Source organism: Tamandua tetradactyla, chromosome 12 (genome assembly GCF_023851605.1).
Source record: "Tamandua tetradactyla isolate mTamTet1 chromosome 12, mTamTet1.pri, whole genome shotgun sequence".
NCBI lineage: Eukaryota > Metazoa > Chordata > Mammalia > Pilosa > Myrmecophagidae > Tamandua > Tamandua tetradactyla.
The window spans coordinates 99,906,426-99,930,777 of record NC_135338.1 but is presented as its reverse complement, the minus strand read 5'-3'; the positions used below and the strand labels follow the sequence as shown (position 1 = coordinate 99,930,777).

General features: G+C 54.9%; 1 protein-coding gene across 5 annotated transcripts in view; it reads left to right on the top strand.

The window, feature by feature from the left end:
* HOMER2 (homer scaffold protein 2) overlaps positions 1 to 22,469 on the top strand; it is an 84,851-nt gene extending 62,382 nt beyond the window's left edge. For all 5 annotated transcript variants that reach the window (XM_077124316.1, XM_077124317.1, XM_077124318.1 and 2 more), the window contains exons 3-9: positions 435 to 566; positions 12,485 to 12,577; positions 15,921 to 16,033; positions 17,679 to 17,835; positions 19,609 to 19,719; positions 20,761 to 20,841; positions 21,630 to 22,469. In XM_077124316.1, coding sequence (XP_076980431.1) covers positions 435 to 566; positions 12,485 to 12,577; positions 15,921 to 16,033; positions 17,679 to 17,835; positions 19,609 to 19,719; positions 20,761 to 20,841; positions 21,630 to 21,818 — 876 coding nt within the window. In that variant the 3' untranslated portion in view covers positions 21,819 to 22,469. The remainder of the gene's footprint in view (positions 1 to 434; positions 567 to 12,484; positions 12,578 to 15,920; positions 16,034 to 17,678; positions 17,836 to 19,608; positions 19,720 to 20,760; positions 20,842 to 21,629) is intronic.
* Positions 22,470 to 24,352: the final 1,883 nt, after the last annotated feature.

The window sequence follows — 24,352 nt, the reverse complement described above, 5'->3', positions numbered from 1 at the left end:
TGGCTTCCTCGTGTTGTCATGAAAGATGCCCCGACCAGGGGCTGAGCCAGTGGCATGCGCTGTCCCGGGGCGCCGAGGCGGGACCCCGAAACCAAGACGCCAGCCATGCCCAAGACCTGCGGGGAGAAGCCCCGGGCCCCTCCCTGGCTCCTGCTGGGGGCCGCGGCCTGGTCACCGCATGTGTCACCCCAGGCCCTGCCTCCTCCCTCCACACGCAGCCTTCTCCCTGTGGGGCCGAAAGTCCTCCTCTCGGGCCCCCAGGCATCCCGGATCAGAGCCCCCGTCCCTCTGATCCTGCTGGGCCCCTGCATCACTAGTCACCTCCTCAGAGACCCTGGTTTCAGATGAGGCCTGATTGCGGGACTGAGGCTCTGGGCGTTGTACGTGGGGGCACAGCTCGGCCCGTGACGGACTGTCTGGGCGGTTCTCTGCAGGTGATCATCAACAGCACGATCACACCAAACATGACCTTCACCAAAACGTCGCAGAAGTTCGGGCAGTGGGCCGACAGCAGAGCCAACACGGTGTTTGGTTTGGGATTTTCTTCGGAGCAGCAGCTGACAAAGGTGAAGTAGACCTTTCACAGTGCCCTGAGCACCCCCGCGGTTTCAGGCCTGGCGCCGGACCACGCTGTGCGGTTGTTGAGCGGGATTCCCTGCTGGCCTTAAGTCTCCCTCCTTCTGGCACCGCAGCGTGGCCGGGCCAGGTGCCCTTTGGAGAATACCAGATTCCATGAAAATGATAAGTAACGTTCGTACTTGACAGGTCCTGCTTCAAAGCCTGAAGTTGCAGCATGGGGAAGCAGCTTTGCCAGTCACTGTTTTCCCCCAGTGTCAGCCACCACTCTCTGCTCAGTGGCGTTGGCACACACAGAAAAGGAGCTAGTCCTTTGTCAAAATTGGGTCGTTGGGATTTTCGTGATTCTGAGAATTAGGTGATTGTTAGGATTCTCCAGACAGACAGAACCGATGGGATATGTTATTACATTTAATATATATTACATATATATTAAGAGATTTAGTATAAGAATTGGCTCACATGACTGTGGGTATTGACAAGTCTGAATTCTGTCAGGCTGCAAATTGGAAACTCCATTGCAGGTGAGGTTGAATTCCCCAGGAGACGCTGCCTGGCTGAAGTACTGGCAGGAATTCTCTTTCTAACTTCTGAAATCTTCAGTTCTGGCTTTAAGACCTCCAGCTGATTGAGGAGACTCCCCTCATTGCTGAGGACAAATCTCCCTTGTTGATTGTAGATGCAGTCAGTTGTAGATGCAATTGGCTGATTATATATGGAAATCCATCTATGAAATACCCTCTCGGCAGCAGGCAGACCAGTGCTTGTTTGACCAAACAACTGGACACAGTCACCTGACTGTGTGGACACAAACAGTTAGCCACTTCAGCAACTTTCTCATGAGCAGGAGCAGTTGTGGAACTGGGGCCAGTGCATCTTCAGTGAAATAAGCTTGATAAGTCTTTTCAAAGATTGCACAGCTTATCTCTGACAGCTGTCAGCGTAGAGGACTTATAGTTGGGGTCCTTAGAAGAGGCAGTAAAGTTAAGCATGGTAGGACTTCTCAACCTGGAGTCCCCAAACCTTTAAAATGTCACACAGCGTTTTGTGTGTGTGTGTGTGTGTGTGTTCTGGCACTGCAGCTAGAAAGGTGTGGGGAGCAGGCCATGCTGACCTTGTGACTGAGGACAGTTTTCAAGGAAGGGGAGTTGACATGGGTCAGGAAGTCACCTGAGAGGGGCCTGCGAGTTTGCACCTTGTATTTGTCCTGCATGTGCACACACACACGCACACACGTGCACACACACACGCACACACGTGCGTGCATGCACACACACACACGCGTGCATACACAAGGTTCTAAGGAGGCCCCAACCTGCAACTCTGGCTGAAACTCACCTGGCCACAAACACAAATGCTCTCCCCAGGGGAGGACACCCCACGGGCTCTGCGTCCAGAGGGGCTTCCGGGGGGCTGTTCCCTTAGGAGCCCACATGCTTAGCATGGCCTGGCGGTGCTCCCTAAGGTCCCTCGTGCCGCCCTAGTAGAGGTATTCTCTCCTGGGTACTGCAACTTCACGTCACCAGGGCCTGGGAACAAGGGGCCGAGAGCAGACTTTCTGAGGGTGGGTGGGTGGGTGGCTGTAGCTGTGGGAGGCGCCCCTCCCTCCCAAGCTATGGCGGGAGAGGCCGGGCGCCCTGTAGCACTGACCCGGTGGGCAGCAGCCAGCGTGGCCCTGCCAGTTCCTGCTGAAGGAGGCCCCCTGAGCCCTGGGACCCCGCAGGGTTCCAACCCCACTTCCGCTCACTGCAGGGGGGCTCTGCTGGGCGCAGGCCGTGCCGTGCACCACACACGAGGCACTGGGCCCACGGACGCTGCAGCAGGCAGGGCCTCACACCGGGAGCTGGGGGGGCGCAGTCTGCTCTGTGGGTGCACGTCTGCAGCTCCAAGAGAAGGGCCCAGTGGGGGCTCCCCAGAGGCGCTGGCTGGGCCTTGCGGGGTGCAGGGGGGGCAGGAGTGCCTGCAGGGGTGGCCTGGGCGGATGGACACTCAGCAGGGAGAGCAGGGGTGGCCGTGGGGACAGGGGTGCGGGGGGTGGTTCTGCTGGGTCCGCGTTGGCCTTTGAGCAGCGGGTACCCGCGAGCCACCCTCCTGCCCCCCGGCCTGGGGCCGCTGCGCTGCTGGCCGGGCTTCCCGGGAGAGTGAGCGCAGTGCGGGCCAGGCCTGCTCGGCTCCGTTTTGGCTTGTCGTGTGGGGGGAGCTGCTTCCCGGCTCCCAGGCCCCCCTTCCCGTGTGGATGCCGAGTCCAGGCCACACCCCCTCGGCCCGGTGGCCCCTGCCATGGTGCCAGCCCAGGGACCAGTGCCAGGCTCCAGCCACCTCTGCTCCCCCCGGCTGGGGAGGCCTTGGTCAGGGTCGCGTGGGCCCCCCCAGACCCTGCGGCCCCTCAGACCCTGGGCCCCCCCCAGACCCTGAAGCCCCCCCAGACCCTGCGCCCCCCAGACCGTGCATGTCCCCCCAGACCCTGCGGCCCCCCCAGACCCTGCATGTCCCTGCATGTCCCCCCAGACCCTGGGCCCCTCAGACCCTGGGCCCCCACCCAGACCCTGGGCCCCCCCAGACCCTGCATGTCTCTGCATGTCCCCCAGACCCTGCGCCCCTACCCAGATCCTGCGCCCCCCAGACCCTGCGCCCCCCAGACCCTGCATGTCCCCCCAGACCCTGCACCCCCACCCAGACCCTGCGTCCCCACCCCAGACCCTGCGCCCCCACCCAGACCCTGCACCCCCACCCAGACCCTGCACCCCCACCCCAGACCCTGCACCCCCCCAGACCCTGGGCCCCCCCAGACCCTGCATGTCTCTGCATGTCCCCCAGACCCTGCACCCCTACCCAGATCCTGCGCCCCCCAGACCCTGCGCCCCCCAGACCCTGCATGTCCCCCCAGACCCTGCGCCCCCACCCAGACCCTGCGCCCCCACCCCAGACCCTGCGCCCCCACCCAGACCCTGCGCCCCCACCCAGACCCTGCGCCCCCACCCAGACCCTGCGCCCCCACCCCAGACCCTGCGCCCCCCCCAGACCCTGGGCCCCCCCAGACCCTGCGCCCCCACCCAGACCCTGCGCCCCCCCCCAGACCCTGGGCCCCCCCAGACCCTGCACCCCCACCCAGACCCTGCACCCCCACCCCAGACCCTGAGCCCCCCAGACCCTGGGCCCCCCCAGACCCTGCACCCCCACCCAGACCATGCGCCCCCACCCAGACCCTGTGCCCCCCCCCAGACCCTGCATCCCCCCAGACCCTGCACCCCCACCCCAGACCCTGCGCCCCCCCAGACCCTGGGCCCCCCCAGACCCTGCACCCCCACCCAGACCCTGCACCCCCACCCCAGACCCTGCGCCCCCACCCAGACCCTGCGCCCCCCAGACCCTGCACCCCCACCCAGACGCTGCACCCCCACCCCAGACCCTGGGCCCCCCCAGACCCTGCGCCCCCACCCAGACCCTGCGCCCCCCCAGACCCTGGGCCCCCACCCAGACCCTGCACCCCCACCCAGACCATGCGCCCCCACCCAGACCCTGTGCCCCCCCCAGACCCTGCATCCCCCCAGACCCTGCACCCCCACCCCAGACCCTGCGCCCCCCCCAGACCCTGGGCCCCCCCAGACCCTGCGCCCCCACCCAGACCCTGCACCCCCACCCCAGACCCTGCGCCCCCACCCAGACCCTGCGCCCCCCAGACCCTGCACCCCCACCCAGACCCTGCACCCCCACCCCAGACCCTGCGCCCCCACCCAGACCCTGCGCCCCCCCCAGACCCTGGGCCCCCCCAGACCCTGCACCCCCACCCAGACCCTGCACCCCCACCCCAGACCCTGAGCCCCCCAGACCCTGGGCCCCCCCCAGACCCTGCACCCCCACCCAGACCATGCGCCCCCACCCAGACCCTGTGCCCCCCCCAGACCCTGCATCCCCCCAGACCCTGCACCCCCACCCCAGACCCTGCGCCCCCCCCAGACCCTGCACCCCCACCCAGACCCTGCACCCCCACCCCAGACCCTGCGCCCCCACCCAGACCCTGCGCCCCCCAGACCCTGCACCCCCACCCAGACGCTGCACCCCCACCCCAGACCCTGGGCCCCCCCCAGACCCTGCGCCCCCACCCAGACCCTGCGCCCCCCCAGACCCTGGGCCCCCACCCAGACCCTGCACCCCCACCCAGACCATGCGCCCCCCCAGACCCTGGGCCCCCACCCAGACCCTGCACTCCCAACCCAGACCCTGCACCCCCACCCAGACCCTGCGTCCCCACCCATGGAGCTGCAGGCAGCCCCGAAGTCGGGGCGTTGAGAGGTTCCCGGGAAGGGTTCTTCCGTCTTTGGAGGGGCCACAGGGAAACGTTGATAAGAAAAGGATCTCAAGAAGGGAGAACTCAAAACAAAACAAATTGAAAAACTAAGAACAAGTTGTTAAAGTTTAATTCCTTGTGCCTCTGGGAAGTGGAGAGACCTCGAGCTGTGCCTTAATGTCCCCTCACTAAGAAGGGGCGCCCGGGCCTCCCGCCCCAGCCGAGGTCTCCGCCCTGTGACTGGCTCCTGCCGGTGCCCAGAGGGACCGAGTGAGACTTTCACGGCTCCTGTCCCACCTGCTCCTCCTCCTGGGTGAAGGGAGCGGCCACCCCACACCCACAGCCCCTGAGGGGTGCAGTCAGGGCAGGGGGGTGACAGGTGCTGCTGGAGGGCGGGGGGAGGGGGCGCGTGGTGAACTGCAGAGAGACCCCCACGCACCCGGAAGGGAGTGGGAACCCACCACCGAGACGGGGCTAGAAGGAGGACCCTGTGTGGATGTCTCCATCTGAAAACACTTTCTACAGAGCCCTCTCTTACCCCCCAGGGAGAAAATGGAGACCTTGTTATAAACTGTTCCTTTTATAAGATCACTTCACACCACGGCCAGAAAGGTATTACCGGGAAACTTCCTGCTCCTTAGACAGGCTTTCCAGAAACCGCAGGAGCTGCCGTTCCCCAGAGTCACCAGGGACTTGCCTGTCCTCCCCCTTGGTGGGACCTAGTGCTCCAGCAGGCTCAGGGTGTTGAGGCGGGGTCTGCCTGCTCTGTTAAAAGGAAGCACTTATGAAAAGAGACAAAGGAAGGACAAATAAACGAGCCCATTGTTGGAGTGCGGCTTCCTCTGGCATTAGGGAACTGAGAGAAATCTTGAAATGCCCTGTGCTCAGCCTGGCTGTGTCTAATCCCGCATACAGAAGGCAGTGCAGGCTCCCGCTAAGGGGAGGGGTCCCCACAGAGCTGCGGACGCGCATGGGTTCCCGACGCACCTGGAATGGGGTTTCATTCGGATACGCGCCCTGCCACCCACTCCATGAACGCAGTGTGGTCGTGAGAGCATTGCCCTGTCCTTCTCCTCTCTGAATCCTGCATTCAGGTCCAGGTATTAGAAAACAACCAGAAAGAGAAGGAGATATTAATAATTTTTTGGATGTTTTAGTTGAGATATCTTTGCTGCAGGTAACAGAGCTCCCAAGTACAGTGCTTAGCAGAGGGGGTTGTTCTTCCCTTGCACAAAGGTAAGTCCGTAGGCGAGCAGTGGCTGGTGTTGGCACACTGACTCCATGAGAAGGGGCCTGAGGGCTCCGTAGTCTCTTCCTTTTATTGGTCTTTGCCTCATGGTGATAAAATGGCCTCTCCTCTCTGTCCATCACATCTGCATCCATAGCAAGCGGAAAAAGGCAGAATGGTGGCACCATAACAGCTTCCCTGGAAACTCCTCAGGCAGACTCTGCTGGGTCCCCTTGTAAGCCCCAGTCCCCTAGGTCTCCCCCTTCCCCACCCCACCCCACCCCCTCTAGCTCCCCCAGAAAAGCAGAGAGGTCGGTTGCCGTGACTGACTAGAGCCGCCACCCTATCCCACCTAGGAATGGGCTCTTTCCTGCCACTGACAATCTAGTTCAGAAACTTTGGTAGTTTGAGTATCCTTTGATCTGTGAGTTCTACTAATAGGATTCTACTAAGGAAATAACTGCAACAGAGCACAGAGATTTAACTACAGTGATTTTCCCAGCAGCAGTGCTTCTAACGGCACAAAATTAGAGACACCCTGAACACCCACCCAGGAGTAGGAAATTGGTTAAATGAACTCTGGCATATCCTTCAATGCAATATTATGCAGCAATTATAATAATGTGGTAGAAGATCATGTAATTTCATAGAAATATTGATCTTGTACTGTTCATTTCAATAGCAGGCTATAAAACATTATGGCAGTATTGTTCCACTTTTAAAAAGGTTCCACAAGGGTTCCAGGCACTAGGGTAACTTTCCAAAACCTACACCCTCCAGATGGGGCCCTGGGCCAGATAAGTCTTGACATGCAGAGGGTAAACCTCTCCAGAACATCAGCTAGTTCCATTACCCCATCCCATATTATCGACAGCCCCTTCCAACATGAAAAAGTTAGAATGTTCATAGCCCAAATACCCTTAAAGAGTGGGAGAAAGATCAAAGGAGAAGGTGGAGTTATACAGAGAAGGTCGGGTTTAACAAACGAGTATGATTGTGGAATCATTGCATCGATGTTTCTTTTAGTCTCCAGTACCTTAGAGCAGCTAGGAGTAAAAACCTAAAATTGTGAAATTGTAACCCATACCACACTGTGAAATCTGTTCCACAACTAATTGTTGTAGCGTACTTTGAAATTTATTGCTTTTTTGTGTATATGTTATTTTTCACAAAAAAGAAAAAAAGAAAGAGAAGAGGAGTATAACAGAGAAGGTAAGATTTAACAAATGAGTCTGACTGCTGAATCATTATATTGATATTTCTGTTGGTTTCTAGTGTCTTGGAGCAGCTAGAAGAAAAAACAAAAAATCATGGAACTGTAACCCATACCAAACTTTAAAATCTGTTCTATAACTACTTGTTAAAATGTCCTTGGAAATTTATTGCTTTTTTGTATATATGTTATTTTTCACAGTAAAAAAAGTGATGTGTGTAACAGAAGCATGGAGGCAGATAACAAAAAGCCAGAAGTTTATGTAGCTAATGGCTGTCTCTGGGTGATGGGAGACTGTAGGTTAAAACAAATTTTTTGTTCTAAACTATATTTTCTAAATATTGTAATAAGGGAAGAAAATATTAGAAAACGCTTAGAGAGAGGGACTTTTTCATGGATGGACAATCATTTGGAGCCTCTCTGTGGCTGGTGCTTTTTTCTAATAATTGCAGCTGCAAGGACAAGCATTCTCCCCGCCTTTCACCCAGGATTCTGTGTTGCCTCCAGGTGCTATTATTGCTAGAATTTACTTCTTTATATCAAAGGCCTGTTTTTTCCTTAGTCTCAATTATTTTCACAGGACAGTTTCCCAGGAGTGGTATCGCTGGGCTGGAGGGCATGAGCATTTTTTTCCACTCATGGTACATATTTCCAAATTGTTTCTCAGCGGGACTGTACCGATAGACAAATGCCGCCAGAAATATCTTGCTAGCACCGGGTATTATGATTGTATTTAGTGTTTGCTCATTTAGCAGGTAAAGAATGGCACCTCATTATTTTAATTTGCATTTCTAGAGAGGCTGAGTGATTTTTTTCTATAAGTTGTTTACTTTGTTTTTTTTGTTGTTGTTGTTAATCATGAATTTTGCTGTTTTTCTATTGGAATTTTAATGCTTTCCTTTTCAATTTGTATAAACTCTTTCTATACTAAAGATAATAGCATTTTTTCTGTTGCACTAGCCTAGCCATAGATATTTTCCCCAGGCTGTTGTTTTCCTTCTGATATAGTTTTTTTTCCTCCCTTTATGTTCAAAAGCTTTAAATTGTTCTGTTGTCAAATCTGTTACTTTTGCGATTTTCTTTTATTCCTTCCAGCTTTAGAAAATTATCCTCCCACCACTCAAGCAGAAATTAGGTAATTTTTCAATTCTGTTTGGAGCTAGATTTTTTAAGGTCTGATTTTTTTAAATATGCATTTAAATCACAGTAATTTATGTTGTGACTGATTTGAGGGAAAGATTTAAATTCCTTTCTCCCCAACTTACTCAAGTTATCTCAATCATCATACAGTGAGTAATCTTCCCCATTTGTGATCCCTTCTCCGTGATACCTAATTATTGTATGTGGTGGGCTCCTTTTGTTCAGTTCCGTCTTGTATCTATCTGTATTTGTACCAATACCCCGTCTGTTTTTATGTATTGTGGTGCCATGTATGTTACATAAAATTTTCCATTTTAACCACCTTTTTAAGGGTGCAATCCGGTGGCATTCTTTGCCCTCACAGTATTGTGCTGCCAGTGTATCTCCACGTCTTTTTCATCAGAAGCTCTGTACCATTAGGCACTAACTCCCATCCCCCCCTCACAGCCCCCTTTCTGTCTCTGTAAATCTGCCTGCTCTCGCTGTTTCATGCGAGTGGAATCCTACAATAGTTGGCCTTTTGTGTCTGGCTTCTTTTACTCAGTGTAATTGTTTGCAGGGTCCATCAACATTGTAGCTATCAGCACTCCCTTCCCCCTTGTGGCTGGCTAACCCCGTTGTGCGAACACACCACACTTCGCATATCCGCTCATCTGTTCATGGCCCCTTGGATTGCTCCACCTTTTGGCTATCGTGAGCAATTCTGCTATGAACACTGGTGTACCAGTGTCTGTTTTTGTCCCTGTTTTCAATTATTTGGGGTCTATACCTCAGAGCGAAATTTCTTGGTTATATGGTATACTAGTTTGTAAACTGTCACAATGCAATATACTCAGAAACAGAGCAGCTTTTAAAAAGAGGAATTTGTTAAGTTGCAGGTTTACAGTCCTAAGGCCATGAAAATGTCCAACTTAAGGCAAGGCTATAAAAATGCCCAAACTAAGGTATCCAGGGAAGAATACCTTGGCTCAAGAAGGCCAATGAATTTGGGATTTCTCTCTCAGCTGGAAAGGATCAGAGTGACATCTGCTAGCCTCTCTCCAGGCTTCTTCAACAGCTTCCCCAGGGCATTTATTATATGCATCTCCAAAGGCTGGCTGCATGGGCTCTGGTGTTTCTCTCAGCTCTAAAGCTTTTTCCAAAATGGTTCCCTCTTAAAGGGGTCCAGTGAGCAACTCCACCTTTAATGGGTGGAGACACATCTCCATGGAAACCATGTAATCAAAAGTTACCACCCGCAACTGGGTGGGTCACATCTCCATGGAAACAATCATTTAGGATTTTCCTTCTAGCTGCTCCAAGACACTGGAGACTAAAAGAAGTATTGATACAATGATTCAGCAGTCAGACTCATTTGTTAAATCCTATCTTCTCTGTTATAACTCCACTTCTCCTTTGAGCTTTCTTCCAGTATTGAGGGGTATTTGGACTACGCCCATTCTAGTTTTTTCATGTTGGATAGGGGTATCATTAACAGGGAATGGAACTAGCTGATGTTCTGGAGAGGCTGGGCCCCCTAAGCTCAGGACTTGTCTGGCCCAGCACCCATCTGGAGATTATAGGTTTCTGGACAGCGATCTTTGTGCCTGGAGCCTTTGTAGAAGCTCAGATGGAGCCTTAGGTGTTCTTTAGGGTTGGAAGGAATGGTTCTGATTGGGGGTTGACAAGCCATGATAAGTAGCAATGTAAATTTAACTGAAGCTTATGTTAAGAGTAGCCCCCAGAGCAGTCTCTGGCTCTATTTGAACTTTCTCCAGCCATTGCTATCTTATTTGTTTCAACTCTTTTCCCCTTTTTGGTCAGGAATACTTTGTCGATCCCTTGGTGCCCGGGCCAGACTCATCCCTGAGAGTCATGTCCCACACTGCCAGGGAGACAGACGTTCACCCCTGGATGTCATGTCCCATGTAGGGGGAAGGCAATGATTTCACTTGCAGAGTTGGGCTTAGAGAGAGAAGGCCCACATTTGAGCAAAAAAAGAGGTCCTCCAGAATTAACTCTTAGGCACACCTATAGGTAGGCTGAGCTTCTCTGCTACCTACATGCATAAGCTTCACAAGAGCAAGCCTCAAGATCCAGGGCTTGGCCTATTGAGAGCCCCTAGTGTTTGAGAAGGTATCAGGCATTTCCCTGGTGGTAAAGTTTAATAGTTCCATATTTTTTCCTCCCATGCCTTGAGAGGCTTTGGCTTGACCCATTTTTTAATTGGGTTGTTTGTCTTTCATTATTGATTTTTAGAAATTCTTTATATATTCTGGACACTAAACCCTTGTCAGATGTATGATTTGTGAATCTTTTTTTCCATTCTATAGGTTATCTTTTCACTTTCTTGATAATGTCCTTTGATGCACAAATGTTTTTAATATTGATGAAGTCCAATTTATTTTTGTCACCACATCTTTTAAAATGATTATTTATTCAAAATGTGCCTGATAGGCTTTATTCTCTTCTTAAACGTTAGCTTATTTTCTGAAATTTTCTTTGTGTTCTGCCCCTGTCTGAAGGTAAATGAGGTGCTCTGTGAACTCAGGGCTCTGTGGAGGTCAGGCCTGGTCTTTCTTGACCGTTTCAGCCTTCCTAGCACAGCGTAGGATGGAATGTTATTCAGCAGGGAGAAGGAATGGCGTCCTGAAGCATGCGACAGCATGGATGAGTCTTGAGGTCATTATGTTAAGTGAAATAAGTCAGACACAAAAGGACAAATATTGTATGATTGCACCGATATGAACTAATTATCTTACATAAACTCATAGACATAAAATCTAGAATATAGGTTACCAGGATATAGAATGAGGCTAAAGAATGGGGAGCGGGTGGTGCCTACGTGCAGAACGTACAACCAGGGTGAGCTTCAACGTCTGGAAATGGGCAGAGGTGATGGAAGCGCGTTATTGTGAGAACAGCGAACAGAGCTGCATGGTGTGTGGGTGCGGTGGGAAGGGGAGATTTCGGTGGGAAGGGGAGGGTTGGAGTCAGGCGTGTCGCCAGAAGGAAGGCTAGAGCTGACAGCGTGGAGCGTGCAGCAGTGGAGCCTGTGCATGGTGGACATGACGGCAAATGTAAAGTTCTTTCACGAACCTGAACAAATGTACGACACCTTTTAAGGAGTTAGAGAAAGAGTGGTGTATGGGGAAAATGTACCTATTGCAGACTATGCAGTATAATTAGTAGTGATATCTTCGTATTATTTCGTTAGCAGTTACAAATGCAGCTCACCAATACTGGAGGTCAACAATGGGGAGGAATAAGGGGTATGGGATATTTTGGGTTTTCTTTTATAATTATATTTTATATTTTTATTGTTGGAGTGATGAAGATGTTCTAAAATGATTGTCGTGATGAACGGACAACTACGTAGTGAGAGTGTGCACCACTGACTGTGTCCTTTCGGTGGATTGTAAGATGCGTGGATATGTCTCAGTAACATTGCCTTACAAATGACATTTTCCAACACAACGAAAGTACTATTAGCATTTCGGATAAAATGAATACTAATTCCCTGATGTCATCTAGTATCCAATCTGTGTCCGGATTTCCCCAGCTGGCCCTCAGAGGTCTCTTAGAGCTGGTCTCTGAAAACAGTCCAATCCAAGACCCAGTGCTGCATTTAAGATCTGATTCCGTAAGCTTTAAAATCTAGAACTGCTTCTTCTCTACAGTTTTTTTTCATGACATTGACTTATGCAAAAGAGTTCCTAGATCTGTACATTAGGGATTTATGAGGTTTTTCTTGGATCCCTTCTGTAGTACAGCTTTTTTATGACTTACTGTTGAACTGAAGTTTTCTGTTTTGTTTTTTTTACATTTCATCACCGACCTAGATTCAGCAGCTTAGAAATAGACTCAGGTCTGACCTCGGCCAGAGGTGTTTACTGGAAAACTGGAAGAAGCATTCCCTGTATTCACTTACCTTCATTGCAAATACAATCTTCTTCTGAGTTTTAACAGAGTTTATTGGTTTAAAATGATCAAGGTGGGTTCTGAATGTCAGCCACGGGTAGATTTAATAAAATCCTTAATAACTTCCCTTCCTGTTCAGTTTGCAGAGAAATTCCAGGAAGTAAAAGAAGCTGCCAGAGTAGCAAGAGACAAGACCCAGGAGAAAATTGAGAGCTCAAGTAGCCATTCCCAAGTAAGTCATCTGTCCATAAAATGCATCTGAGTGTCATCAGTGACTGAGACTCTTCATTCCCCATCATTTTGGGGGGATTTCAGCAGCCAGCCGTTTTGAAGCACGTTCAGCTGTTAGCCTGCTGGCAGCGAGGGGATGCGATGTGATTTCATGGGGTCTTGAATTCAGGATGTGGGGCTGTATTTTTGACAGACAATGGCTGATGAGATTAGAGTGAGTGTGTGTCCCTGGCCCCAGGGAGAATTCTCTGGTCACGGTGTGTTTTGTGGCGATGCTGACCCCTCTGGGGTACCTTGTGCTCACAGGAGAGAGAAAAACTTGGTTGACGCCACAGCGCTATGTGCCTTTCCCCGTATTTCAACAGAAGTCGGGTGGGAGAAGGCGTTCCAGTAGCTCTGCCTTGGCCAAAGGAGACCTGGCTCTGCCAGGAAGTAAGAAGGCTTTCTCGGGGTTTTCTGAAAGTGTGACTATTGGCCGAAAAGGACCTATTTTAATCTGGCATGAGATTGTGTTCTGATTGGTGTGTGTTGTGGTGAGGGAAGGCTGAACCTAGTGACAAGGTAATTGGTGGGAAAATAAGGGGGACAGAGAACATCAGAAGCAAAGATTTGGGGTCAGGAATCAGCACAATGTGTTCTCAAGACAGCAGGGAGTCTGCATGCTGGGGCCGAGGGTGGCTTGGGAAACTGGAGGTGGCGTTTGGGTTATTGGGAGCTGTCGCTGGGCGCGGGGCAGGTGTTGGAGGAGTTTTATGAATAGTGTCTCAAAGAGGCGCAAGGGTGGTCCGTGGCTGCTGGGAAGTCGGGCGTGACTGACGGAAGATGGCTGGGGGCTGGGGGAAGAGACGGCAGGTGCAGGGCAGCTGTGGGGGCACCGAGGAAGGGGGGATGTCAGGGACAGCATGCTGGCAGGAAACGGGGGGTCTGGATGCCTTGTGCTTCAAGATCAACGCTGTAGACTTGACGGCCCACTTGCAGAAGCAATAGCTGAAACCTTGGCTGCACCAAGAAATGGTGGGGGGAGGCAGGCTGAAGCCAGAGCCTGGGCTCCCTTCCAGGTTAGGGAAGGAAAGGAAAGCAGAGCAGGGAGGATTCCAGCTTCTAGATTTGTGGAAATGAATGTATGTTAGATTTCAAGTGGTCAGGAAGTCTCCTGGTCTTTCTAAATAATCTTGAATATAATCTAAATGATGCTGTTAGTTTAATTTAATTGAAACAATTAAATATTTTGAGTACCCTACCAAGCAGTTTAAGAACCTATAAAATTAGGCATATGAAATGGTCCATGATTCAAAAACTTTCTAACATGCCATTTCTGAATAACACATATTATAGGGATATCTTTAAATTTCAGTATCTGAATTTCTTTAGGCTTTGTTTCAATGTTTGTTTCCCCCAAAAGTATTTTAAACCTTAAATAACTTAACTATACCCAGAAGATATTATGTTATGTATATATGTTAATAAGGTATAAATGTTTGTCTCCAAGCTGTAGTTTTTATTTACGTTTCCTGAGGTTTACCCCAATATAGAGACCACTGTACATTTTTCTTTTTCTTTTTATTAGAAATCACACAACTCCTTGGTTTCCTGAATCTCACAGAGAATGAACACTTTAAGTTTGCCAAATAGCTGATGATTTAAACAACCTTGTTACAAAAATATTTAATGTAGGCTTTTTTCTGACTATAAAAGTGATACATTTCTTATAGAAATGAACCATATGATAAAAAAGGGAATGGAAATTATCCAGTCCCTCACTCTTCCAAGATATTTTGCTAATATTTTGGTATGTATCTTTTCAATATAATTTTCCAGTATATTTTAAACTATTCTCTTTAAGTTTCTTTTTTATTAACTTCATATATCATAATCATTTCTTTGTATATTCACATATTCCTTTTCAAAATGTTTTAATAGCTAAACAGTCTGACCTTTGTTTGCATCACACCTTATTCCACCAGCCTCCTATAATTTGGGACATCTATCTTATTTTTTATTTTCCATTAATACAAATAACACTGTGGCAAACTTTCTTGCACATCTTTTGGCATTTGATGATTTCAGCAAGAAAAATTCCTAGAAATGGAAATATTGAGTTAAAAAGTTTGGACATTTTTAAAGCCTTTGATGCGTGAGGCAAATGTAGCTTCCAGAAATACACACACAGCTCTGCTTCCCACCAGCAGAGAAGGAGAGAGCGTTCTCTTCCCACGCCCTCACCAGCTTCTGACAGATGAAAACCATATCTTACTGGTTTTTTTTTCCATTTTGTATTCCTTTACTAACAAGCTTAAATACTTTTCAGTGTTTTTTGATTCTATGTATTTGTTCTTTTGTAAATGTCAATTGTGTATCTTTCCCTTAAAAAAAATCGTGTTGACCTTTTAAATTGATTTTCAAGAGCCATATTTTTTAACATGGAAATTACCAAACACATACAAAGCTGGGCTCAGTAGTCCAGTGACAACCCTCCCGTGTGCCTCTAGATCAGTTTTACAATGAGGAACTCAGGACCAATTGTTTCCTCTCTGCCCCATCCATCCCCCTTCTATATTTAGAGCATCTTATCTTTTCATCCATAAATATTTCCGCGTGTAGCTCTAAAAAGATTAGGATTGTAAGACCTTCCTAATAGAGGAAAGGTATTCACATTTTGCGTTTAATATCTGCTGCATATATTTTCCCTAGGTTTTGTGTTTTTTTTTCATTTTCTTTATGGCTTACGTGTTTTTAACAACACAGAAATTTAAAATTAGTCAAATGTATGCCTTGTTCCCTTCATGATCCCTTTCTTTTGCCTTCATGCTTATTTGAGGGTAATTAAGTGCCTTCTAAGATCTTATCCAACATCAGTGAGACTTGACTCCATGTGGCACTACTTATTACCGAGAACATCTCAGAAGAGTCATAATAATGTTAGGCGGTAATGCAGACAGCGAACATTCATGTCGGGTTCTGTTTTTGGAGTGAGTATGTTGATCTAATTGTGTATAGCCCCAGGATTTGTTTCTTGTCTTAGCTCCTAATGACACCTCTCTGTCCCCCTTGGCCGTTTGGCGCTGTTGTTTGCAGCAGTCCTTCCTCTTCTTTTAGCCTACAGCTTCTTCTGTGCGTTTTAGGAGCTGCTGGGCCAGGCTTGGTAGGTTCATCTATAAAACTTGAGTGTGGGCGGCCTGAGGCCCGGTGGTGAAACGCACACCCAGGAGTTCGTGGGGCTGTGGGCGCTTGTGAGCCTGCGGGCTGAGTAGGCCCCGTCCCGGGAGCTCAGCCCCTCGCCACCTCGCGTACCGCGGGCAGCCCCTCAGCTGGAGCCCCGGTGCAAGGCTGCGTCTCCCACGCAGGCGTCCAGCGTCAACGGCACCGACGACGAGAAAGCCTCCCACGCGGGCGTGGCCGACACGCACCTGCACCTGAAGTCGGAGAACGACAAGCTTAAGGTGGCGCTGACACAGAGGTGAGGCTGCCCGAGGCCGCATCCCGGCTGCCACTCAGGGCCTCCCCAGCCCCCCCGCAGTTCCCTGGAGCGCCCCCCACCGAAGTCCCCCGAGACCCCCCACAGAGTCCCCCGAGCAACCCCCCGAGCCCCCGGAGGCCCCCCCACCGGAGTCCCGGAGCACCTCCCCCCGGATTTCCCCGAGCCCCCCACAGAGTCCTCGGAGCCGCCAGAGAACCCCCCCGAGCTCCCCCCATAGTCCCCAGAGCCTCCCCCAGTTCCCGGAGCATCCCCAGCCCCCCCAGGACCCCCAGCCCCCAGAGCCCCCAGAGCCTTGCCATCCGCCGGGGCCTTGGGAGGTGGGAAGAGAAGCCCGGGTCGTGCCAGGAGCTAGCCAGGGCAGAGGAGGCACCTGGCCCGCAAGGCCGGACTCAGCAGCATGGTGTGCGTGTGAGAGAGCGTGCGTGAGTGTGAGTGTGCTCTCCATGCTCGTGTTTCTGAGCCGCTAGAAGGTGGCCCACTTCCCAGGGGCTGCCTTGGAGCCCCTGGCCCGGCTCGGGTCTGCACAGGGACCGCTGGCCCCTGTGTTTCAGCGCACCTGGCCTGGCCCCACCTGGCTGAGCAGCTGCCCTCAGGGTGGCTCCATTTAAGAGCCGTGTCGTCTTCCAGGCGGTTTACCTAACCCTTGTACTTTACAGCTGGGGAAACTGAGTCCCAGTTGGCAAAGGAATCCTTGCCCCAGGTCACGTGGCTCGTAAGCCTTTTGTCCCCACTTCCGGCCTGTCCCTCAAGGCTGCGGGTGACCGCTCTGCAGAAGCCCCTGGAGGCTGCCAGCCACCCATTCCTCTGCAGGGTCCCCAGAGCCCTGGCGCCCACGCCCTGCTCAGCCCGGCCACTGTGTGGAGCCTCCTCCTGGGGTGGGCCTGGGGCGTCCAGGAAGGTGACCCCAGACCGGGTGAGCTGCCCTCCGCCCCGGCTCCTCGCAGGCCCTTCTAAGGGCTGACCCCTGGCTGGCCACCTCTCGGCAGGGATCCTGGGAAGCTGTTTTCGGTTGCTGAAGTGGCAGTAGGCAGCCAGGGTGGAAATGTTTCACCCCTGAAATAAATGTTTTAAAAGCCCAGTTTAACGAACAAGTGAGTTACAGGAGTGGGCACGCAGCCCTTCCCTAAATCAGCTTAAATTCTCAGCCATCCACCCCGAAATTTATCAGATAACCTTTTCCTTTTTCTTTTTAAGTCTGTCTTTTCCAATCACATTCGTAGGCCCCTGAGGCTGTGCGGTGAAAGATAACAGATCGTTCAGATGCATTTGCATTTATTAAAAAAAAAATAAGAATAAAGGAAGGAAAGCCTTTAGCGAGGCGCGCTGGGCCTGCGGTGCAGACAGTGGCCGCAGCCTCGGCCTGGACGTGTCCCAGCCCGACGTGGGCGCCGCTGTCACCCTGGGACCTCAGCGGGGGAGGCCCTGGGTTCGGGGGGCCGGGCTGGGGCCCAGGGGCCTGGGGCGCCCGGGAAGGAGCTGGGGCTTCGGCGGCCCGGGTGGCACCCCTGCGGCCCGCGCGCCCAGCCCCGACTCTGCCCCGGAACGACCCCTCCTCAAGGGCCCCAGGGAAGGGGGGCGCCCAGGCGGGAGGCTGGTGCCCCGGGTCACCGCCGCGCCCCCGCAGCGCCGCCAACGTGAAGAAGTGGGAGGTGGAGCTGCAGAGCCTGCGGGAGAGCAACGCGCGCCTGGCCGCCGCCCTGCAGGAGGCGGCCGCCAGCGCCGAGCAGTGGAGGCGGCGCTTCTGCAGCGGCCGCGACAACAGCGCCCGGCTCCGGAGCAAGGTGGGCGGGGCGCCCGGGCCGCTTCCCCCCCAAACCCCACCCCGAGGCCGCAGGCTGCTCCCTCCCCCAGGCCTCCCCCCTGGGGGCCGCAGGCTGCCTACCCCACCAACCCCCCCCACCCCCGGGACCACGGGCCGCTTCCGCCCCCTCAATCTGCACCCCGCCCCCCCCCGGAGCTGCAGGCCGCCTTCGCCCCCGCCCCCACCCCGCTGACCCGGGTAGGGCCGCAGCCCTGTACATAACTGATGGATTGTCTTTGCGGAACCAAGTTGTCCTGTTGCTGCTGGTGGAAAGCAGAGCTCTCAGTTCTGACGCCAAAAGCTCGCCCTCCAGCTCCCCATCCCCAGTCCCCGCGCCCCGAGTAGGCGGCCCTTTATTCCAGGTGTCATTTTCTGGGGTTTGGGGACCTCAGGTGGAAGGGGGGGCGCAGAGGGTCTGCGGGCAGAGAGAAAAGGGGCTCAGGGACCCGTGAGGAGAGGTGGCCCAGAACCCTGCTTCCCGCCAGCATTATTTCTAACAGGGAGGGTGGGGGAGGAGCGCGGCCTGGAGGGGGATGACAGCCTCACGGGAATGCACAGGTTGGGATTTGTTCGCACACTGCAGCCTCCCCAGGTGCCCAAGCCTTGTCCTCGGGCCGGGCTGCGCAGGGGTGTGGGGTGCCAGGGACCCCCTTGCGTGCTGTCTGTGCCCGCCGTGCTGGGGCTGCCCTGCAGGCGCAGGTCTGGGGCAGCACATCGGTGAATGAGCTGTCACCCTCCCTGGCCCCTTCACACCGGGCCTTAGGCGCTGATGCACGCGGGTGCTTTTGTGGCACCTTCTCAAGCCTTCCTGAGTTTTCTGCTTAAACACCCTACATGCTGGCAGTGTGGCCCCAGGCCGGGGGCAGCATCTAGGGTCCTCTCCAAGGCCAGGCAGAGCTGCCTGCCGCAGGGACCCCACTCCTCCTTTTCCAGCCTAGAGCTGAGCTGCTTGCTCTGGTATCTGGTGCAAGAAGCAGAGGGCACCACGAAGCAGGCACTGCCCGGGTGGTGCTGGGGCCCTGCTTCCAGGGCTGGGGGCAGAGAGCGTCCACTGCCCCTGTGGTGGGGTTCAGGCCCTGGGGGTGGGTGCGGCCCCCTCCAGAGGCGATCCTGCAGCAACCACCCAGCGCCTCTCCTGGGGCTGCCCGGCCCCCTCCTCCTGTGGGTGCCTGGGTCCCTGCACCTCACCCGGCCCTCCCCACACATGCGTCCACCTGCTGATGGGGAGGCGGTCTGGGCCTGGCGTGGCGCCTGCCCCTCTGCCTCTCTTGGGAGGGAGCCAGCGGTCAGGTCCCTTCTGTGCTGCCTGTGCTTCCCGCTTGGCGACCACTGCCCCCCAGTCACCCACTCCCTGCCCCGCTGGCTTCCAGCCTTGAGATGAAGCAGCGTCACTCGGGACCCAATTCAGATGATGTGAAAAGTCATGCTGGGGAGAAGCAGGTAGGCGCAGGGCATGTCCACCCCTGTCGTGAGCGGTCCGTGAAGCAAACCAAGAGTTTCCACCCCGGAGCTGGGAGGAAACAGGAGCCCAGAGGGTCCTGGCTTCAGCTGGGCTTGTTCCCAATTAGGCTGTGCCGCATTAGGTGGCACAGGCCCTGTGGGCAGGCCAGTCACAGCCCCCGCAGGGGGGAAACATTCACAGGAGGGCCAGTGTGTGGTTTATGACGAGGTGGACATAGCGGAACCGCGTGGCCTCTGCTTAATCACTGAAGGCGCTCAGTGTCCCCGCCTCAGCGTGTGATGTTTCTTAAAGGTCGATGCACTGGAAGAGCAGTGCAGCGAGATTAACAGAGAGAAGGAGAAGAACATCCAGCTGGAGAAAAGAATCGAGGAACTGGAGTCAGAGCTGAGAGAAAAGGAGACGGTGAGTCACGGAGAAGCAGTGCCTTGGCTGGTCTCCACCATGGATGTGGCCAGTGGCTGTGGCACTTGTGACCCAGCGCTGGCAGCTGCTGGGCCTTAGCTTGGAGGCAGAGCCAGGTGTCCACGGGGCTCAGAAACCCGGGGCAGGGCCCAGCCCGCCCTATGCCCTCCTCATTACATCCCCTGCACAGTCAGACTGTCAGGCCCGGGAGGGAGCTGAACATTTTACAAAGCGGTCAGGAAACCCACACCTCATCTATCATCAGAAGTTGCATTTTGCTGAGCAATTACTGCAGCCATTTATTTTCAGGGGGACTGGACAGCCACGTTCACAGATGCTGTGAACCATGGCAATTTGCCAGATGTCTCTAAGCCTCAGTTTCCCCATCTGCAGGAACACAGATAGGAATTTAGGAATCACAGGCTGCCTGCCTCTCTTTGGTGATGTGTGGCCCCATGAGATAATGCATCTGTCTCAGTTCCCTGGGGCGGCCCTAAGAAAGGGCCACACTGAGTGGCTGAAAACAGCAGGCATTTATTGTCTCACAGTTGAGGAAGCCAGAAGCCCACATTCCAGGCCCTGCTCCCTCTGGAACCTTCCATGCCTCCTCCCAGCCCCTGGCGTGTGCCGTTCCTCCTTGGCATGCCTCGGCTTGGAGCTGCAGTTCTTTGTCCTCTGCTTCGGCCATCACAGGCACCCCCACACCCCCACGTCTGTGTCCAAATGTCCCTCTTCCTACATGGAACCCATCAGAGAGGATTCAGGGCCACCGACTCCTGGAAAACCTTATTTAAGTTTAACTAATTCCACCTGCAGTGACCGTTTCCGCACAAGGTCATGTGCACAGGGGCAGGGTGAGGACTGCCACCTGGCTTTTGGGGGACATGGTGCAGCCCTTAGGGGGCCCTTCCCCTGGCCTGGTGCCTGCCAAGGGGGAACCGCGGCCCCTTATCACTTGCCACGCAGCACAGGCGGTGGTTCCGAGAGCACGCTGTATCTGACTTGCTTTCACGTTTCTTTTCCAAATTCCGTCCCCTGCAGGAGCTGAAGGACCTCCGGAAGCAAAGTGAGATCATCCCTCAGCTCGTGTCAGAGTGCGAGTATGTGTCAGAGAAGTTGGAGGTACGGGGACCTCAGCCCCCACCGCCCCTGGGCCCCGCGACACCTGCAACAGCCGCTGCCTCGGCCTTTTGCTCCTCCCCCCCTCAGGTGCCCACGGCCTGCAGAGGCCGTGACAGGGGCTGGGACCCTGGACAGACCCTCCCCGTGGGCATTTCCACCTCCCGACTCCAGTCGGGCGCGCAGAGGCTCACGGGAGCCTCCAACCAAGTACCCCAGCTGCTCTCAGTCCCAAGGGGGAGCGCGGCATTGGGGAGAAGGTCTGGGGGAGGGGGGCGCGGGATGGGGGAGGAGGGGCGCGGGGCTCAGACATGGCCTCAGGGCATGCACCACACATCCCGGGGGCCCGACTGTGCAGGACGCCTCGTGGGGACGGGTCATCCTGAGTGTGATCTCAGTTTGTTGCCCTCACCGTGGGACTGGAGGGGCCTCTGCTGACCATTGAAGCTGCGCCGGAAAATGCCTCTTGCTGGAATTTCAGGCCGCCTCTGGGGCCCTTTGGAAAAGTCACTTAGGATCGGGTTTGGTGCTGGGCTTTGGGTCCTCCAGCCAGGTGGGGCCGTGTGGCCTGCCTGGAGCAGGCAGGACCCGGGCCACCGGCAGGAGTCACTCACCCGCCGCGTCCGGCCCAGCACCTCTGGCCACAGGCTCACGGGGCGTGAGGATGGGCACACGTCCCCGGGGGTCTCAGGCCCGTGGTGAACGTGGGGAACGTCAGGCTTGGCCATAGCGGGTCTCGGCGGACACCGCCACTCGCTCCGCTTTCCTGACCTGCTCCCGGTTTGCTCCAGGCGGCCGAGCGGGAGAACCAGACCTTGGAGGACAAGGTCCAGGCGCTGAGGTCGGACATGGAGGAGAGCCGCTTCCGCCAGCACCACCTCAAGGGCGAGCTCAGGAGTTTCCTGGACGTGCTGGATGGGAGGCTCGACGACCTCCACGACCTCCGCCGCGGCCTCTCTGAGCTGGGCGCCGACCACTAGGGCGCAGCGCGTGGCCGTCCCCATGCGTGACACGGGAGGACACGGGCCTCCTCGCAGGCGTGCTCTGGCCCCCGGCACACACGTCACGTCCCCACACCAGTCGTGCCGTCCACTCACTCCTCTCCAGACAGAGACCTCCCCTCGCCGCTCTGGCCCGGGGGGCTGTGGACAACTGGAAGACGCTGACTCAGGAATCCAGAACTCGGTCTACCTTAAACGTTTGTGCCGTCGCCGCAGGGACATTTGTATCTTTCTTAAGAGCTGCTGCAACTGTACGAGCAGGACAGTGTATTTTCTAACCCTTCACACCAGGCCATTTTGCTCTTTTTAATGATGAGTGCTGAGTATTTGAATGTCCTCCTGGGCCAGCCCTGGGGGCCTGGAGGTGACACCTCTTCCCATAGATAGAGAGATGTTGTTCCACGGCTGCTCGGTGGGGACTCACCCGGAGAAAGAGAACACGCTGGTGGTGGGCAGGTGTCCCCTCGCGGGACTTGCTTGTACCCCAGCACCCCGGCTGTGCGGTTGTGACATGCTCTGCCGTGTGGTTTCATGTTGGAACAGGGCACTGCCCGCTGTGGGCGCAGGTGAGGGGTGCTGCACACAGGGTCTGCACAGAGTAGGTGCTGAATAAATGTTTGTTCAGTTGAACATGTGTACAGAATTTAGCGTTTTAATCAAACCCCAGAGTTCAGGGGTCCACTGTTGAATTGTGTAGCATCTTTGTTGTACTGACTCATTTGGGCAGAGATTGGACCCAGCGCCAGTGGGAAAGGATTGCCTCAGGGGCTGTGGGGTGGGGAGGGGCTGGTCGGAAGCCCCTAGCCCAGCAGGGCATGTGCCTGGGGGTCTCTGACCTGGGGCCTCTTGTCCCCCAGGCAAGCGGCCCATGGCCCAGAGCTCCTGGCTGCCCCTGGCCACCCCGGGCTGCACTTGAGGGCTGGACCTTGCAGTGGTTTGAGGCCCAGGCCAGTAGGGGAGCTGGCCAAGCCCGGCCTTCACCTGCCAAGCCCTGCCTGTGCCTTCTCCATGCCTGCCGGAAGGGACCCAGCCATGGCCCTCCCTGTGGCCAGGTTGTGGGCAGTCAGTGCTGGGGACACTGACCGGTCAGGGCAGGGTGATTTGAATCCCTGCCCCACACGTTCCTGGACACCTCTGGGCAGCTCTGAGATTCTCTTCTCCTTTGAGAACCACCTCCGAGAAGATCCAGTTCTAGAAAACTCTTCTCTGGAGGTTAGAGCATCTCCCTGCTGGGTAGGGGTGTAAGCCGGCAGCCTGAGGGGAGGGGCAGGGCCGCGCGATGTCACCTGGGTGCAGGTGAGTCCCATCCGGTGGCTCCCGCACCCGCTGAGACCACCTCTGAAGGCCGATGACCAGGGGTGGCGGGCCTTTCGGGGAGACCCCCAGGCCTAGCAGAGCCCTGGCTGGGGGCACAGGGCTGGCGGGGTGGGCCTGACGGGGAGCATGGAGGGAGGCCGCGGGCGCCGTCATGGTGACTGGGGTTGCCCAGTGCCAGCCTTGCCTCCCCCAGACCCCCACGTGGTCCCCCTGCTGGCCGCACAGTGGGGGGATAAAGGGGTTTCAGCCCAGGCCAGCCCCTCACCTGTCAGCCCTGGCCCGCCGCTGCCCAGGACATGGACATAGGATCCCAGACGCCTTCGACTTGGTCTCAGCAGGTCTGCACTTCTGTCCACGAGGGTCTGGTTAATCTAGGAGAAACCTCACGACTCTCTGGTCAGGTGGCACAGCTCAGGCGACTCTGCTAGGAGCACCGAGTCCTTTGCAGGAGCCACTGTGGGTCCTGATAGTAGAGATGTCTGTGAAGAAAGCAGCTGTGGAGGAGCCATCCCCATGCCCAGCCCCATGTCCCACGGCAGCCGAGGCCAACGCTCTCGGCCACGGCACTGTGGGCTGGGGAGCCCCGTGCACTGGAAGGAGGAGTGAGGTGCTCAGAGCGGACCCCATGCACTTGGAGGGAGGGGGAGGAGCTCAGAGAGGACCCCGTGCACTTGGAGGGAGGGGGAGGAGCTCAGAGAGGACCCCGTGCACTTGGAGGGAGGGGGAGGAGCTCAGAGAGGACCCCGTGCAGTTGGGGGGAGGGGGAGGAGCTCGGAGAGGACCCCGTGCAGTTGGGGGTGAGGAACTGGGAGGGGACCCTGTGCACTCAGGGGTGAGGAGATGGGGGGATCCTGTGTCGGGCAAGCTGCCTCCATGTGCAGTGGCCTGAGAGCTGAGAGCAGTGGGAACCCCTTTATAGGGAAAGGTAAAGGGGTTCATCAGTAAAAACACAACTTCCAGTTCCTTCTGCTTTTCTCTGAAGACCTCAATGCTTCCCACCCACTTTCCTTAAAAAAAACCTACGGTGGAGATTTATGGATGGTCAGTCAAGAGACTGGCTGTGCTGCTTGTTCTGGCGAGGAAGGGCAGACTCTGTGCAAAGCAGGTGGCCTGCGACTTCAGCCCAGTCCCCACCCGGGCTGGCTCCCCCTGCCCTCCGCTGTCATGGCCCACTCCTGGCCCCATTTCTTTTAGCT